An 18,873-nucleotide genomic window follows, 5' to 3' on the forward strand; every position below is an offset into this window, starting at 1 on the left:
TACTTCGCCGCGCTGCCACATTGTGGCGCCCAAACCCTTGAAAATTACGACTGCACAAACCTCTGCCCAGCGCACCACGTTAAAGCAGAGGTTTAACCGCCGAAATTAGAACAGCGGGCCGGTGGCTCCATTTAGACGAAATCTTGAAATGTTCTTGCTTAGAGGGCTGTGCCATGTACGCCACTGTAGAAATTGGCAGCAGGGGTAAAGTTAAAGGTTTACCTCCGTATTCAGTTCCGTCATCCATTATGCATGTCTGAGCTGCTTTTGTTAAGTCTACCAGGTAGTGCTAGCTTGCCTCTTTGCGACTGCCTTTTGCTTTGCTTTGCTTTATGGGGTTTAACGTCTCAAAGCGACTCAGGCTATGAGGGACGCCGTAGAGGAGGGCTCAGGGCACTGTACATGAGCCTCTAGCATTTTGCCTCTGTCAAAATGTCGCCGCCGCGGCGGGGATCGAACCCGCGTCTTTCGCGTCGGCAGCCGAACACCGCAACCACTCAGCCACCGCGGCGGACCCGACTGCCTTTCGAACTCTCGACGTAATGTTTGTAACGTGTAGTGCTTGTCCGCTGAGAAATATCTGCTGTGGCAACGGTGCAGTGGAGTGGAGAAGTGCCTGAAGCTGAGAGAGGGGGAAGGCGAGGAGATCTTCCGCGTCTACACACGCCACGGAGATGTTGCCCTGCTGACGGTGCTTCATGAAGACTACGTTCTCCGCCATTGGAAACGCATCCTGGACGATGTAATGTCGCATAATGAAACGTGAGTGGGCGACTGACTCTGCCACTCACCACTTCGCCATTTTACACTTATATCATCCTAGAAAACTGATGTTACACTGTCTAGAAACGAAGTCTGCACTGAGCATGGCTTCTTTCATGCTACGCGAGTGCGTTTAAGTGAGCTCCGTCAATAGGACTGACACTGATGATAGCATGCGCAGTGTGAAGCGCCTTCACGACAGAAGCAAACAAACACCATAATTTGGGCAACGCATTAGCAGTTAAACTTGGCGCAATAAAAATCTGCGCGCGAATCAAAATTACGACACCGCCATCGCAGTACCAAAGGATAAAAAAAAAAAAATATGCGTGCGAATTACAAACTCAGTGATCTCACATTGATCACGCACAGTATACCACACACATTGATATCACAATCGATATCACAGTTCCCTGAGCCATGAGATAGAAAAGCTCCATTCACCTGACGATTTGATAGTGCTACCTTGAGTAATCTACCAAGATGATGCAATGAACTATTTGGCGCAGGTGAAAAAAATGGCTCAACGAGCTTCGATTCTGTTCATCAGATCTTATTCGTTCTTCACTCCTCCACATTGGCGTAACCAGCCGCTCTTGTTATCTACACAGGTCGATATGTAAAATAAACTGCGCACGCTGCCTGCTTCGAGAATTATTGATGCACTCACTACCTTCCCTATTATGTGGTACAAACAGTGGTTTTCACGGACGAAAACCGCCACTAAATGGCCTAACCCAGTATTAGCGGGCGATAAGCGCCCACCTACATAGATCTATAGCGCTTGGACAAGCTTTGTTAATAATGTTAATTTCGAATGAAGGGTGTCTTCATGACTGCAGCTGAAACATGTAGCATAACATGCTTGTGGCAGCAAGGAAATTTAAAAAAATCGCCCATATAAATGTGCCTTTCTAAAATTCCTGCGAACACTTGCGGAAATTCCTAAATAAAATGGTTCAAACAAGAAAGAAAATTTCAGCAACCAACTGTAAGCTGTGGTCGACGTCAGCTGCATTGAATGTCGTCACAATTAGGCAGCTGTACCTTACCGGTACTCACCTACGGAGCAGGACTGTGGAGGCTAACGAAAAGGATTCAGCTTAGGTTAAGGACAACGCAGCGAGCTATGGAAAGAAAAAATGATACGTGTAACGTTAAGAGACCGGAAGTGGGCAGAGTGGGTGAGGGAACATCCGCGGTTTAATGACATCCTGGTCGAAATCAAGAGGAAGAAATGGGCTTGGGCAGGGCATGTAGTGCGAAGGCAAGGTAATCGCTTCTCCTTAAGAGTAACGGAGTGGATTCCAAGAGAAGGCGAGCGTAGCAGGGGGCGGAAGAAAGTTAGATGGGCGGATGAGATTAAGAAGTTTGCAGGGATAGGTTGGCCGCAGCTGGCCAAGGACAATTGGAGAGACATGGCAGAGGCCTTTCTCCTGTAGTAAGCGTAGCCAGGCTGCTGCTGCTGATGATGATGAAATTATGAGCAATTCAAGAATTAACTTTTTGTTCGACACAGGTTAATACCAAAAGAGACTCCAAAGCAATGACCATGACGATACAATATCAGTTTTTGAAACGAATAAAAAGTACTTTAGAGCTCTGCAGCGCGAGGAAATCCAGAGCTTTTCTCAGCACAAAACAAAAACTGAGCCACGAAGGGCGCAGACATCTGCTGCTTCTGACGGTTTGTTTCTGCGAAGATTTTCTTTTCGTATTGAACTCCGTATGTCTAACACGTTGAGAAGCGTTCTCTTTAGCGGGCGTTTTTTTTTTACAAGCCGCAAAATTTTTTAAAATAGGATTTTGATATAAATGGAAGCTGTTTTTTGCGACGTAGTAATACCGCCTTGACGGGCGTCAAAAAACAGGCGAAACATTCTAACTAGTAAGCTGATAACAAGATTCAATAGTTCACTCTTTAACTATTGCAGATAGCCGCCTGATTACAATTAGAGATTTGCAACCGGCCGTTAGTAATAGCGTCACTTTTTATAATATGGAAAAGAAGATTACCTTCGCCACTGTGGCTCAACTAATTTCGGCCACTTCTCCCGCCATTCAAAAACCGCGCGCTTGAGGAAGGGCGCATAGCGACGTCAATCAAATCGCGACACTCTGTGAGGCACGTACCACGTGACCGTCCTAGCCCCGCCCGTGTTGCAGTGCTCATCTCTTCGGCTGTCGTCAATATGTTAATGACATCACGGTCTTCGCGACGTCATTGGCGATTGTCAAAAAAGTTTAGAGAAAGGTATTGCTGGGATGATTGGCTACTATCAGTTTATCAACTTTTAAATTTTTGTAGTTTACTGTTTCGTAGTTTTAAGCTGAATGCATCAGACTATTAGGACAGGCGATATTAATTATTAACTTTTCAAAAATGTAATTTCTTTTTGTCGAATGGGCGCGCGGCTACAGTGTAGCAAGCGTAATTTCGCAAATGGTGTGACCTTGCTCATAGCGGACGCATTGCACTACTTTCGCCCTTTCCCTCTGCCTCGAGTGGTAGGGAATCGTAGCGTTTTTCGCATTGTATTCTCATCTGATGGCGGTATTTGCAAAGCAGGCAGAACTGTGTCTTCTTGTTCCGCTTTAATTGTAGTGGATTATCCTAGGTTTGTACAATGTTCATATCAAGATGGCTTTCAAGGCTTGTCGAGGTAAATTCAGGCTTTACACTTTTACCTAACCATGCAGTTGCCTTACCGCTCCCAGTATCAGTGTCAATAAATAAAATAATTTGGCATGGGGCCAAGGAAGTACAGCTCCATCATAAATTACATCTGTAAATATTCACAGGCATCAAAGGGAAGCATAGCTTTCTACGCACAAGCAAAATCATACACTGTTTGCTGCATAAAAACGAAGTAAAACCGTTTTACTTATTTTTCTGTTCAAAAGTGTCGCTGACACTTTTGGTAACGAAACGAGCTTGGACGACATCCGAAAGTAAGTCTTCGATTTTTTTTTTGTCCGAACACACTGTGGCATTGAGGTCCACATGAAATAATCTGAAGTTTTTCCTTGTAACAATTCTTTTTTCAGGTTTTACTGCGTGCGCGGCAAGTACAGTGAAGTACTGGACAAAGCCTGCATCAATTACTTCAACCTTAAAGGATGCACTAAGTTCGGAGAGGGTACGGGCACTACCGCCACACTTCTTTTTAGTCTCATCCACCTTTGTTTTGTGTCAAGATTATTGACTAGCTTCCGTGCATTTTTGAAATGAATAAGTTTCCACGCTTGTGCATAGTAAGGGTGCGCACGGAGTGTATTCTGTCGTCCATTGTCTCGATGCTCTAAACAGTCAGCAAATATACATTGCCGGTATACCACTTCTCACGCGGAAAACTTCCCCTCATTTTCAGCGCCCTGTCGCCCATTTGGCACTATCCGACATTCCCTGAAAATGACATTCGGAATCGAATGGGTTCGATAATAGCATTCTACTTTGCTTTGCGTCAGAATGTGTTCTCCAGAGGGCGAAGCTCTGGAAGGACACAAAACGCTAATCCATGAAATGTTTTACTTGTAGCTTTATTGAGTATATACCTTGATACTTTATAAGCTTTAAACTCCCCTTATGGTTGCGCCAGCGCCATGCATCCACAGTCCGACGTTGTGGTTCTCCACCAGATGCCGTGGACCCTCAGGAGTAGCAAGCTACTCCTGAGGGAGGAAATGTCCATTTATGCAAGAAAGATGCCATAGAGCTGCATTGGCCTCGGCTGTCTGAAGCTAATGACTGATGGCGTTTTGTTTAGATTCGTGAGCGGCTGTGCCATGTAAATATTTATGGTAATTGCATTGGATTTGGCTACCTTTTGAAATAAGTTGTTTTCAACTGTCTAAACTTTTTTACTTCCGTTTTATAAAATATTTTTAAGCCTGGCAACGTTTTCGGACAAACATTTCAGTTTCGTTGTGCACACATTTGTCTCAGGCGGCATTGTTCCCATCGTCAGTGGCGTCATTCGCAAATGAGATTAGTCTTCGTTGTCAGGCAGCGGATAGAGATATTGGCATTACGTTTCACGCTGATTAGTTCATGACTGGGAAAGAAGCATCATTATAGACAGGGCTTACGACAGGAAACAGCCATCCTCTTTATAAGGAAGCCCTGTCGTCACTGTTTTCCTCACTTTTCCAACTCCATTTTCAGGAGGATTGCGTCCTCTATTGCTTTAATTTGAACATAATTGCTCATTAATTGTGCTTTCGGGGGAGTTGATACCGACTTTTAACCACAAAAAGTAATAATCTGCCTCGTATCCCTGTATTTATCACGGACAATGGCTATGCGCTTCTCACTTCGCAGAAGAACGACGAATGATCCGCCGATACATCGTCGTCCTCAAGGCGATCCCTGGACGGACTTCTCGGTACTCTTAAAGGTAGGCCTCTAGTCGGCTTCCTTCTTAAAGTTATTCTAACGAAGCAGTGGAGCAATCGCTATGAGCTACACACAGCACGTTTTTCTGTCCAGTTTTCTCTTTCTTTCCTGGTTTGCGCTGCAAGTACTTGAGGCCTGCGGTGCAGTCAGACTCCCAAGACGGAAGGATTCGATGCTGCGGTGAGGTACAGGGTCCGTCAAAAGTTCTAAGGCCACAGGGTTTGCTTTTTAGCAGCATAGTCGGGCTGTTGAGATACCCTCGAAGCTCGAAATATCTGTAGAGAATAGAAGAAGGATCGTTCTACCATCTGAGAACCTCGATAGCTCTATCGGAATCTTAAGTGCCAGGATATACCGATGAAAAGCGGACCATGTGGCCTGAGAACTTTTGACGGACCCTGTACATACTCCCGCGTAACCACTTTTCTACTGGAGGCCAGTGAGTTAATAGTACAGTATCTTATGCCTCATGAACCACGTATACGCAGGAGGACTTATCTCGAACACGCCCTTGAACGCATCTGTCACGCTGTTGCGTTATCGCAGCGCGCCCGGCGTGTTCCCTATCGGTTTCCGCAGGGCGCAAGACGAAAATTTTCAGTCGTGCCCGTGAATGCTGGACGATGCAACAGCAGGAGAAAAAGAGAGAGACAACTTTGTTTACCACAGGTGTCGGCAATTAGGGAAGGTGGGTCCTGTGTGGCTCCCAGGCGGGGGCGGTGTCCTGAGCCCACTGAATGAGTGCGAGTGGTCTTGTATGAATTGGTGAGGAATTAGACCTAGCTTTCCACAGAGGAAGCTCACAAGGGGTCCCGTGGGGGCGGGTTATTTTCGCATTCCCAGAGAATGTGCGCATGAGTGGCGGTTTTTCAGTGGCATGTGGGGTCATATTCCCTGTTGGTGATTAGTGATAGACTGGAGTGGCTAATACCCCTGCCACACGCGCACAAGAAATGGCAGCAAATGCTTAAGGCCTTAAGTTTGTTAATGCCATTATTTCCGGAGTTGGTGCTACACGTCCACATTTAATGCCATTATCGGAAGTGACGATGGCGATAACGCTTGCAATGTAGTTAAAAGTTTCATCTGAATATAGACATTCTTAATGAGCACAGTATATCGGGAATGTTGTTCAAATGTAATGTAAAAACGATTTTCCAGAAAATACGGCTGTTCCTGCTTTACAAGTCGAAAAAGTAGGCATAAACTCGCATGTCAGCACATAACTCGAGAGTACCTGTCAATAAGGCTGTTTAAAATGGCGCTCTTCGCATCGAAAATGCGGTATAGATGCCTCATCTGCCTGAAAGTTAAGAATTAACCATTTCCTACTGGTTAGGAAGTTGTTACTAACAAAGCTGCATGCTTTTCTGCGTGTGGAATGGGAACGAGAGTACACGTTGCACGGGCGAATGAGTTGTGGCGAACTCAGTAGGTCGCGAATGGCAGTAAGACTAATGCCATTAAATTTATGCGTGTGGCACCGCATGAATGCCATTAAAACTTAAGGCAGTAAGCACTTAATGGCATTAAGTCTGTCCGTGTGGCACGGGTATAAGAATTGATAGCGCCAGCAATCTGTGGAGCAGGGTGGATTGCGCTCGATCGAAGTCGGGGGGGGCGAGGCGGGAAACGGCGCCTCGTCTTTCTATGGAAATTGGTTACGTGGGCGGCCCCACGGATCCAGATGCCCTCTCTGAAGCGCCCCAGACTTTTGCCAACAGGAGGAAAGAATGCGTTTCTCCTGTTCTTTGTAAGGTGGTTCAAGTCCATTTATTCTATTGATGCTTCGGATCATAGCGAGAACGACTAAATTTTCCGCTAGAACTCCAGCAAAAAGTGAATGCTCTAATTTTTCCCCTGAAGCTTACTTGGAACAATCTACAGCTATTTGTACGTTTCGTAAGACAAAGTATTACTTGGTCGAAGGCAAATTATTGTCAACGCCAATGTCGATGTCAAGATCGTGGTTTCTGGGGGTACTGCAAAAATATCCGCATGAAATCGCTAGAGAACTGTCTCTAGTCGCCGAACTAGTAAATTTGTGAAAACGGACACCGTCACTTACGTCAGACGGCTGGTCACGGAAGATACCGCTGTAGTGTATCGTGAGCAGTTCGCGAAAAAAAAGTGAGCAGCACACTAATGCCGTGGTCGGATTGACGCCATGCTTGATGCTGAGATTAAATGGCACTCATGTAGCGTTCTCGAAGCCCCGCAAAACAAGAACTCTCCTCCTCATTTTCCACAGCTTCCGACGCCTGATTCGACCGCAGAAAACCCGCCGCACAAGAGACCTACGAGTTAAGCAATCCCGAAGCAAAATTCGGCCATAACCGCTGACCAGTGTCTTGAGATTAACAGATCGTGGCGCCACCTATGCGCTGAAGCCGGCCTGCCGTTTTTGTTTCTATACTGAAGTAGACTGTTCAGCAGTACTGAGCAGTTCCTCTGAATGCCGCAGGTGGCATGAACGTCTGCTAATGTCTGCTAACCACGAGCGCCAAAGTTGCCAAAGTGTCCTCGCAATTTTTGTTTCTGTACTGAAGTGCGCTGTTGATTGGATTTAATTGGATTAGAGCAACTTTATTCATTTAAAAGATCGATGGAGTGTTGAGCAGTTCTGAGCAGTTCTTCTGAATGCTGCAGGTGGCGTGAACGTCTGCTAGCGTCTGCTATCCACGAGCGCAAGTTTTGGTACATTGCCGTTTTTTATAATTGGCATGGTTAAATAAGTCTGTACAGTGTGGTCTATACTCCGTTTCATACATAGCCGTCAACGCAGCGAAGGCTGCGGTGCCTGTTCGCGCTCCTCGTCCGCATCGTAATGTAGTGCGTGTAAAGTGAAAAGAGTAATGTACTTAAAATTAAAGTAAATGTTGGTCGATATTGTAGCATAATAATAAAGTGTTTTATTTTGCAAAAATATTGTTTTTTTTATGTTCTTCAAAACAGAGTGCCTTAGTTTTCTGCTTTTTTTTTCCGGCTCCTCCAGTATCAGGTTTTCGCACCTAGGCCGGCCGGTGATGTCGTCTGATTTCGTCTTTCGGTCTCTGAGTCTGCGAAAATGGCACCGCTATCTCGTACTCGCTTGTGCGTGAAGTTCTCGAACTTGTGGTCGAGATGACCGGGGTGAGCCCTCGGACAGTTGCGAGGTTCAAGAAAGAAGGTCTCTCTACTCGAATAAGATCACCGCAAAAACGACCTAGCAAGCTGGCAATATCTAGCTCTCGCAGTGTTAAATATGACAGCTTTGCACTCAACGCCATCCGACTCAAGTTACATCGTATGTGTGCCGTACACTACACTGCATTTTCCTTTCGAAACAAGTAAACACCGCTGTGTTTTTCAAAGTAGTTATTAGAGTTTGACAGTTTCGAGTTTCAACCGAATGAATCTTTTAAGAGAAATAAAAAAATAAATAAAAAAACAAGCCAAGCCGGGAGTCGAACCATGTCCCTTTATAAAATGAACAGACAGGCGCGCGCTTCGTACTACTCAGCCACGACGCGAGGCGGACTGATACATTTCGCTTGTTTTTTGCAGCGGACTACTTTCGTACCTTTGGCAGCGTTGACTGCTATGTATGAAACGGAGTATAGCGCCGGCTTTCGCCATCCTCAAAGTGACTTCTGCGACGTGCACTCTACTGATGTCGTCCTCCCCTCACAGGTTCGAAGCGCACAGACTGCAGACAAGCGAGTTCTGTCACCACGACATGAGCATCGGACAAGGCTTGAACGGAAATCAGGTCATCGCGTTCTTCTCAGCATCGTCACAAGGCACTTTCAGCCTGTCTTCATCTCAGACCGCTGTCGACGAAAGTAACACCGTGCGGAACGAAGCATGAGTTCACGTTGTTACATGAAAATGCAGGTTTCCCATGGAGCGCACGATGCACAAGGACTTGTTTTTTTAAGCGCGGTGTGTTTCAATCAACTGTTACGTGTTCTAATTCTGTCTGTGTGTCTATCTCTTTGTGTACGCCACTGTGAATGAATGGAATAATGATTAATTTATTGCAAGGGAGTGATGGCTCTCGGCCGCTGTTTGTGGGTTAGGAGGGATCGAGGTTTATTTACCGAAGCAACTTCTTGTCGCCACTAGGGCCCGCATATTTGTGCACACGCATGCTCACCCTTAGTACCACGAAAGTGCCTTCATAATAGGTTCACGATATCAAATGCCTATTTAGGCTTCGTATGAAGGAATGAATAAAATAGAAAAGCTGAGGAGTTTGGCTTGCAATACCTAGTAACGGACTATGACCCTTATTCTTCCAGTAGCTAGCGACAAGACCTGCCATCTCAAAAACGTGACTCCTGGCTGAAGTTTTGGTCTAATTGCGATCATTATATGGCATGAAGACGTAGCAAATATTGCTACTAGGGTCTTATTTTGCAAAGTTTTATTTAGTTTTCTTTTCGATCTTATGCCATTACTGTAGTCCGCCATGACCCTAAGTTATCTGGAAGCCGCGACCGATGACTTAGTGCCTAAAGAAAGGAAAACAAAAATAATACGGATCGTCTGTGTGTGTGTAATATAGATGGATTACACCTTCGCAAATGGCAAACACTGGAGAGTGTCCAGTCCTCATTGAGCACGACCGCGTATGAACGCAGGGTTTCGAACTGTGGCAAACTGCACCCAAGTCGCACCGAACATACTCAAAAAAAGTACCTTACGCAACTATTGCTGCGAATTTTGTTTTAGCTCTTCCACGGCTCAAAGAAGTGTCACCATAGCTGTAACGGAGCGTAATTTTGTTTTGCCAACGTCACGGACCCGCAACCTCACCTCACAGCTCGCCTTGTAGCTTTCTAAACGAAAATTTGGCCTCGGAAGCTCCTCAAAAGTTGACTGCACGCTCGTGGGACATTGTATGTAATATCCTTGGACTTGGTTTTGTGCGGAAAAGGATAGGTCAGTTCGGACAAGGAGGCTCGAGCCTCCGTGCTGTATGGTGTACCTTATTTCCATAAAATGCGGCTTTCTTGTTCGCTAAGCGGCGTGGCTCTCCGGATGTTATGGTGCTGTTCAAATGCATTTTAGGAGAATCCTCCAACATGGATTGCATTCGTAATAAGAGAGCAAATACTCATTAAACCTCACGCAAGTACAGCCATATGGCCATAAAAAAAAGCTATACAGCTTTCACAGAAGCTTCTCAGCTGAAGAAAAATTCGTCCTGATCCGGGGCCAAGACCCGAAGACGACCTTGTTACAAGTTGTAGTTCTGTGCTTCTTAAAACCGCAAAAGACAGACGCAGACAGAAGGGACTCACACAGTGCTGGCTGCAAAGCATGATCAGTGAGTTGCAGAGCATAACGGTAAGGCTAAAATTTAGCATGCAGAAAACCAAAGTAATGTTTAACAGTTTAGCTAGCGAACAGCAGTTCGCAGTTGTGAGCGAGGTGGCGGAAGTAGTAAGAGAATATGTCTATTTAGGGAATGTAGTTCCTGGTGATCTTGATCATCAGAAGGAAATAACTAGAATTATAAAAATGGGGTGGAGCGCATATGGCAGGTTATCTCAGATCATGAATGGCAGTTTCCAATATCCCTCAAAAGAAAAGAATACAAAAGCTGTACCTTCCCTGTACTCACCAATGGTGCAGAAACGTGGGGGCTAACAATGTGGGTTCAGCCTAAGTTAAGGACAACGCAGCGAGCTACAGAAAGAAAAATGATAGATGACCTTTGGTCTCCGAAACCATAATTTTTTGGATCTTCAGACGTTCATTACGACCAAACTACTTGACGTAGGATATTCGATGTGGTGTCAAACGATGTCTTCTTATGCTGTATACGTTAACATCAAAATGGTTCGTGCAAAAAAAAACATATAGCTCGGATACTTGCTCCCCCCTGGCCTTGGAGCTTCAGGCGATACACAATGCCATTGCATCCCTTCCACTCGTACCTACTTTCAATATTGTACACATTTACACCGACTCCCTTGCCGCCCTTAAACAGCTTAAGGCTGTCCGGCGCACATTCCAAGTTACACAATCCATTCACCGACTTTGCACAAAATACCCCTGTCCTGTGCGTATACACTGGATTCGCGGGCATGCCCAGGATCCGCATAATATTCATGTGGATGCAATGACACACCTTGACACATCCGATATCCCGCCACCTTCCCCTCTTCCCTCAGATCCGTTCCTGTCCCATGTTTCCGAGAAACAGTCTTTGCGTCAGCGAACACGCGCTCTAATTCCTCCGTGTTCGTACCCTCTCCCCCGGAGTCTCACTCGGGAGGAGGAGGTATCTGTGCGCCGGATTCGGGCAGGAGCGGCTCTGACTCCTTGTGTGCGTCATCGGTGGCGTGACAAACGTTACGAAGTGACAGACAAGTGTCCCCATTGTGGTGCTGCGCCCGACCTGTGTGATGAAAAACACTTGCTGTGGACTTGCCCGGCTACAGCTTCCGTGAGACGACGTTTATTAAGAAAGGTTGGCCTGCGATGGGACGTTGCAGACGACTATACGAAGTGGACTCTAGATAATCGCTATATCACGAACTTGTGCCGCTTTTTAAGCGAGGTTTGTTTGCACTCCTTTTTATAACTTTCTCTCCTTTTTCATTATGCCTGATGGCAAACAGCTCGAATAAAAAAAAAAAAAAACATATATCTAGCGCTCGGTCATACGCTGCCTCAGCGTCTGGTAGTCTGACTGGCGGATGTAACGGCTCGAAATGTGACTGCGGTTACTCTATACGAGAATAGGAAATACATAGATGCTCACGGCACGGTTTGTTTCTTCCGCTACTTTACGATTACTGAGTGAATGGTCGCGATGTGCTATAAGTGCGTACTTTTTAATTTTTCGCCCTAGGGAAAAAAACTGCGAAACTAAAAGCCGTTGAATCCATTTTTAAAAGACTGCTTGGACATATATTTAAACCCGCTCAGGATGATGTCGAAACGTCTCCTCCCTGGGCTGTTGCAAATTGGTTCAGCTACCGCTTCCACCGTGCTAACGCCGAGTGCACAGAACAGCCCAACGAGCAATGTGACGACGCACAGGGCGCCCTGAAAAGGTCTGTATTTCTTGTACCTTGACATTCTGGAATGTATTTGCATTTTGGCTGCAGCGCCAGGAAGCACTGGGTAGCGTTATAGTCGCATCAACCACAACGCGCTCAAATCAGCTGGCGCCGGCGATAACTGACGTGGCGACAAGAAGCTCGTACGAAGCTGCTGTGTGAAGGCTTTATTGGCAATGCTTGTGGAAAAGTCCGCGTCAGAAAGCACAGGATTTTTTTTTTTTTCAGAGTGTGGATGGGAAACGAAGACGGTGGAGCACGTTTCTCCAAGAACAGGCTTAACGCCGCAGCGAAGGCGATCCGTTCATGGCAAGAGCACGCTGAATGCTGTAACAGTGCACATTCCACATCGAGGGGGACAACCAGATTCTTCCGAGTACTCGTGAGGAACAGGAAAATCTTGCACGACCCGCGGCTGTCACTGTAGGGCGAGATCCGAGATCATAGGTGGCCACGTCCGATGCACGAAATCCCTTGGCGTGCGTAGAACGGGAAAGCCACAGCCAGCCCACCTGCAGACGCAAAAGGCGATGTAAACAAAATGACACAAGTCAGGAAATCGCGCGCGCACTCTGACCGCACCCAACCAACGTTACTATAGGACCAGCGAATTTGTTTTGTAGTAAAAAATTAAGGCCCTCTGACGTTTTCCTTTGTGTTAAGGCAAATTTCGTGGATAGCTGGCGTGCGTGGTAGACGACGAGTGACCAGACGCTTACCAGGTGACAAAGTGACAAAGGGTAGCGGTGCGACATTAGGGCACGGTAGGCATTAGTTATACATGGTCGTTCATCCATCCATATGTCTAGGAATATGATCGGGTTGGAAATGCAAGGTCCGGGTAGAGCAGTCCACGATGCGGGTGTGGGGATTAGACTTCAGACATTTAAACGTCGCAGTCCCAAGCGCATTTACATTTCTCCACGTCTGGTAATTGATTCTCTAATTGCAACCAAAAGCCAAATTTAACAGCTTTAAAAGTTCATTAGTAGATTCTATTTAATTAACCTACTAAAAACTTATCTCTCACGTTTCAAGACGTCCGCTAATCTCATTGGAATGCCCGTGACGAATTACTATAATATCGCTTAAAGCCTATTTTTGAAAATTCCTTCTCGTGAACCCCCGCTGTATATATCAATACTGTGCTTGCTATGAGACTTGTGTGCATGGTACTAGCCTGGTCCGTATACCACTCAGGAGGCAACGAATGTTGCTCCACGAATGTCTTCAAATCATGATTAAATATTTAGCCATTCTTAGTATCTGCTCCGGAGTTCATTTGATTCGCGAGTGCCAGAAATTCCTCTTTCAATATTATGGGGGATATAAAATATCCTTTGCTCTGAAAGAGTAACATCTGGAATGTCTTACGGCACTGCAAACTTTGCTGCGCTAGAATTTACAAAGCAGAGACGAGCACAACCATCTCCTTGCAGATTTCGTACTTTTTTTAAATAAGGGCGAAAGCTGCGGTTTTGACGAAATAATTATAAAAGCGCGAGCTTTCCTCATCAGTATAATCATTCGCTACCATTAAATTCCTTTAAGCATCATAGATATACGCAAAATCTCGTTTTGATTTTTTGCTTTTGTCCTTTCTAAAGCTTCTCTCATGCTTTAGCAGGGCTATTTCTTGATTTACCCACGGCCTTTGCTTTCTGACAGTTTTATGCCGTTACGCAAAAAAACATTATATAGCAGTACGTAACAATATGCTTAAAGTACTGACTTCCTTTAAGCATCAAAGAGATGCGGAAAATCTCATTTTGATCTTTTTCCTTTTGCCATTTCTATGGCTAATCTCATGCTTTAGCAGGAAAATTTCTTGATTTGCCGAAGGCCTGTGCTTTCTGGCAGTTTCATTTCGTTATGCAAAAAACTTTATAGGCAGTAAGCAACAATATGCTTAAAGATAGTCTACGTTGACCTCACCCTCCCCACGACACGAATCGAAGCGGTTTTGTAAACAGCCGAAAATGATAACGTTTTCGGCTTTTCATGCCATAGCGCTAAGGAGATAGTGTCGTAGGAAAGCCGGTGTGGGCGTTGTTCGCGTTCACATTGTAACACAGGAACCTCCAAATTAATAATTTTGTAGAGATGCAGGGAATCGAACCCAGGTATTCCATAATGCGAGGCGAGCCCGCTCTGAACACGCTGAACAGCCCAACAATTAAAACTTGACCAGTTTTTCATCCCTCTTCCTCCATCACAGATGTGTTCATGCACATCGCACCCACTAGAAGGAAGACTATATAACATTACTTTTATGCATTACATATTGCAATCACTCAGTTCAGCCCTTGGGTGCGGCCGGGCAGCCACCAAACCACGTGACGTGACGTCACGACAGCCGGCGGAAAAGCTGGGCCCCAACTCGCGCGGTCGCGCGCGGCCGCAGCCACTACCTGACTCCCGCTCCTCCCGCTAGGGGCGCTGCGCCGGCGTGTGACGTTCTTCCTGAGGCCCTAGGGTTTAAAGATAACAATGGTCATGTAAATAAATCTGCAGTGGAAGTTAGCAAAAAGCGATTGGAGGATTGGTGGCTGAAAAGCAGAGATTTGGCATAAGGTTAGAATTGTAGGAAACCGTAGGTAAAGATAGTGGCGATTCTTAATGAGAATTGGCCGCCGCGGTGGCTCAGTGGCTATGGTGCTCGGCTGTTGACCCAAAAGACGCGGGTTCGATCCCGGCCGCGGCGGCTAGAATTTCTTTGGAGGAGAAATTCTAGAGGCCCGCGTACTGTGCGATGTCAGTGCACGTTAAAGAACCCCAGGTGGTCGAAATTTCCGGAGCCCTTCACTACGGCGTCTCTCATAGCCTTAGTCGCTTTGGGACGTTAAACCCCACAAAACCAAACTAATGAGAATTGCCAACACAGTAAACAAAAAAAATAAAGAAGAAAAGCTGAGCATGGTGGCAATTGCCACCACCCCGTTTCAAATGAGACGCTCCTATCCATCCATCCATCCATAAGTTACGGAGGAAAAGCTGGGCCCCAACTCGCGCGGCCGCAGCCACCACCTGACTCCCGCTCCTCCCGCTAGGGGCGCTGCGCTGGCGCGTGACGTCACGGAGGAAAAGCTGCTGAGAAAATCGAGTGCCGCCAAGCAATACCTCGCCCTCAAAAAAAAAAAATACCGCGCAATATGCAACGCATTCTTGGCTTAACCAAGCTAAACCTGGGCATCTTTTTCTGAGTAAGCAAAAAGAGCTCATCGGCATCACCGCGTCCAGCTCGTGAATTAGTACCGCACGTTCTTGGGGTGAAGAGGAAGTTACAGCAGCGCATTCTTTTTTCCTCGGTGCACTGCTGTTGTGTGCTAGGCGCATACAGGCTACGCGGAACTGGACTGAGATGCAGGATCTAAGGCGCAGGCTGACGTCCACGGCGGTGGGAAGTGCGGAATCTTCAACCGCTGCGACCACGAGCTGCGACGTGACGCCCCAATGGGAAACAGAAATGGCAAGTACCTGCAAAGGCCTTCATGTTCGCAAGTATTATTACCTTGTGAAATAATTTAGCCGCTCAGGAAACCGGACCATGAGTCTCTATGACACTATAGCCTAATTCTGGAGGTTTTTGTAATGGCAGATGTGATCCGTGTTGCTAGGCTCCGTAGTGTTCCACAAGACAGAATATTTCACCTTGCAATTTCATGTCACGTCTGCAACTGACACGGCGAGGACGTTTCGCGGTTTAGCCACAGAAATGCATACAGAGCAACATGTGAGAACACAAATTTCTCAGGTCTGCTTTTGAGCTTAAATTTAATTTTGAGTCGTTGACAGCCCTGATGTACTGCTTGAGAGGTCGGTTCGAACCCGGCCGTGGCATGCTGGTTTAGCAAAGAACAAGTTCGCCCATGGCAAAAGCCCCTGTAAAAGGAAGCACGTGGAACCGCCCCCCCCCCCCCCCCCTTACCCCTGTTACTTGAAATTGCGTGCGCCTCTCTTGAGGTAGTGGTAGAAATATGCGGTCGATAGTGAGGGCAGGTAAGTAATTGTGTTTAACCACTCTCGAATAGAACTGCGACCTGTTTTCTATGTCGTGCTGCCTTGAGAAGCCGAGCTCAACTGAGAATCTTTTGACACCTTGCGACCACTTGTCTGTCTCTTGAGAAGTCTGCACTGGAATTACGTTCGTATTCGTCGCTAAACGCCGAATTGTATGCCGGCTACCCACTGAAATGAAAGATAGCTTCCCCTGTGAGAAACTATTGCGAAGGAGTTGTGGCAACACATTGTAATGGACAGGCGTAGTGCGATCTTTTGAATTCAACGCTGTATCCACTATTGCACAACCGAATTTAGCTACCACTTTCAGGCAACTGCTATTCATAATGTGCGTGATGTTTCTAGTTTTACTTCGGTCAATAATCAGTCAACAAGCATATGACTGGACTGCAGGATTAAGTGGTGTGTTTTAAGTATTTACAAACATTTTCTTTTTCTTGAGTAGTGTACTGTTGCTAGATACAGTAATGGCCCACCGTGCCTTCTCATAGAATGTGCATCATGTTTTCGGGCTATTTGATGTAATTAAAGAGACACAGTAGATTTGCACGAAAAGAGCACGCAAGACACTATCCGTGACCATCGCATCAAACTGCACTGGTCTCGCATCCTATTTGTCTGCATCGTTTCGCACAACTTTACCTTATATCCAACCAAAAATCTTTCTGGTTAACATCCCTGCCTTTCCCCCTCTCTGTATCTCTATACCTTCTTTAAATCATCGAAGGTATTGGCCCTCTGTCAAATATTCTGATGCCAACGTTACCAAATTGATTGAAATTTCGGCGACTGCAGGCAAAAGGTTTGATTATGTCCCTGGTATCGATAATGTTAACGTGCAATGGGTTAAACGCTTAGATGTGCCCTTGTGACATTTTCCCATTTCCTCCAAATCCCTGGTGTGTCTTGGGGGCTTCCTTGGAGCCTCATACGTGTACTTGGGCGTGCAAGGGGCGGCACAAACAAGACAGAGTAATATCGAACGCTTTCTATAAAGCTATCTAAACCGTACTTGTTCTGCCTTTGTGCAGCCTGCGCTTTCCTTTCTCCTACATTCGTGCTCATGGTTTTGGCAGGCCACGTGTCGCCATTGTGCTACTTGTGCTTTCAGTGTAAACACAGACCACATCTACAACGCCTTTGCTGTCTTGTATATCATGCGTGAGGGGGCGGGAGGTGAAAGCACTTTATATTAGGAGCGCAGGTCCGCACAACTGAGCATGCGTGATCGCGCTGACGAGAGATTGCAGTGGCTTAGCTCTGCGATGTCAGGATTTACGTAGTGTGAGGTGAGGGCGAGGTGTCTCAGAGGACACCTGAACCGTAAGGAAGGCGCGTAACTGTCCTCTTGGAACAGTGGACACCTCAACCGTGCTTTAAGCTAAGTGGCGGTAGTGACGGGTGTGCGCTGCATACGTTGGCATTGGCAGCGTTGTGCCAGAAACGCGGCGCTTAAGCCATAGGCAGTCGGCGTTTGTAGTGTTCATTGGCGTTGGCGTTGACAACGTTTTACACTCCGATCATTTTAAGGAAAGGAAGTGCGCATAAAGGCTCCCTGGGTCAGTGGGCGCCTGAAGCAAGCTTATAGGTACGTGGGGTGATGCGAGAGAGATATGAGCTGCAGGCATTGACAAGGTTGTGCCAGAAACGCAGCGCTGAAGCCATAGGACGTCGGCGTCCATTGTGCTCACTGGCGTTGGCGCTGTCGATGTTTTACAATCCGATCATTTTAAGGAAAGGCAGGCAAGAGCGGCGAGGCACGCCAGCTGTGCGTAGTGACGTCACTTGCTCCTCGCGCATGCGCAGCACGGCTCTCCAGGAGCCACGCAAAACTGCTCAACCTCGGCTAGCGTAGCTCACGCTATAAATAGTTAATCGCCTTAGTTGCGGCATGCGTTCATTCTTCATCGTCGCCCAGTTTCGAGCTTTCTACTCTGGAGTTTTCTGTTCGTAGTCACTGAACATGCTGCGCGTGTTCACTGCTTCATGCGGGCGCTTCTGTTGATACAGATGGGCGACGGGCCACTGCTTTTACAATCGGCTACCTCGGATGCAGCTACAGCCGAGCCTGCGCATGGAGCCTTGAAAGCCGCTGGGCATGCGTCTGCTCAGGCTTCCTTGGACGACGCCGCATTCAACTGGGACGAGAAGAACACCACCGACTGGGAACGTCCTGGAATTCCAGTGGTGATAATTCCCGAAGACACGTCTGCCGCAGGTACGCCCACAAGCAGGGCGGCAAGCCACCCTCAGGTCATAATCAGCGCAGAACATGTGTGTGTGAAGTGAATCAGTCTGCAGAAAGAAATCGGCAAGAATTGAAGTCCTGTGATCTGTCGTGTTCGTGTTCTTTTTGTTCGTTTAGCACGAACACACTAGGGTAGATGTTCTCGTCAACGTCAAAGCGGTCAGGGTCGAAGCGGCCACTGCTTCCCAGCTGAGGTTGGTTTTTAAGAGACGCCAACGCGTTGTTTAAGAAAGAGTGCTTAGATTGATAAGCATAGTCCCTGTCCTGATACTGTTACTGCGATTTTCGCAGACCGGTGTGTAAAATGTCGAACTCTAATGATAGCAGGAGTGGACCAGGATTGCCCGCAATGAGCAGCTGCTAAGTGTAGCTTCGATCGTTACGTCACT

At 46.7% G+C, this 18,873-nt stretch overlaps 1 protein-coding gene across 1 annotated transcript in view; it reads left to right on the forward strand.

The window, feature by feature from the left end:
* The window catches only part of LOC149336701 (uncharacterized), a 37,502-nt gene that overhangs the window by 8,839 nt on the left and 9,790 nt on the right, over nucleotides 1–18,873 (forward strand). The window contains exons 5-10 of the mRNA XM_089554213.1: nucleotides 601–762; nucleotides 3,667–3,714; nucleotides 3,811–3,902; nucleotides 5,084–5,147; nucleotides 8,831–8,990; nucleotides 18,247–18,454. Coding sequence (XP_089410339.1) covers nucleotides 601–762; nucleotides 3,667–3,714; nucleotides 3,811–3,902; nucleotides 5,084–5,147; nucleotides 8,831–8,990; nucleotides 18,247–18,454 — 734 coding nt within the window. The remainder of the gene's footprint in view (nucleotides 1–600; nucleotides 763–3,666; nucleotides 3,715–3,810; nucleotides 3,903–5,083; nucleotides 5,148–8,830; nucleotides 8,991–18,246; nucleotides 18,455–18,873) is intronic.

Source organism: Amblyomma mixtum, chromosome 7 (genome assembly GCF_055824585.1).
Source record: "Amblyomma mixtum isolate Tamu chromosome 7, ASM5582458v1, whole genome shotgun sequence".
Taxonomy (NCBI): domain Eukaryota; kingdom Metazoa; phylum Arthropoda; class Arachnida; order Ixodida; family Ixodidae; genus Amblyomma; species Amblyomma mixtum.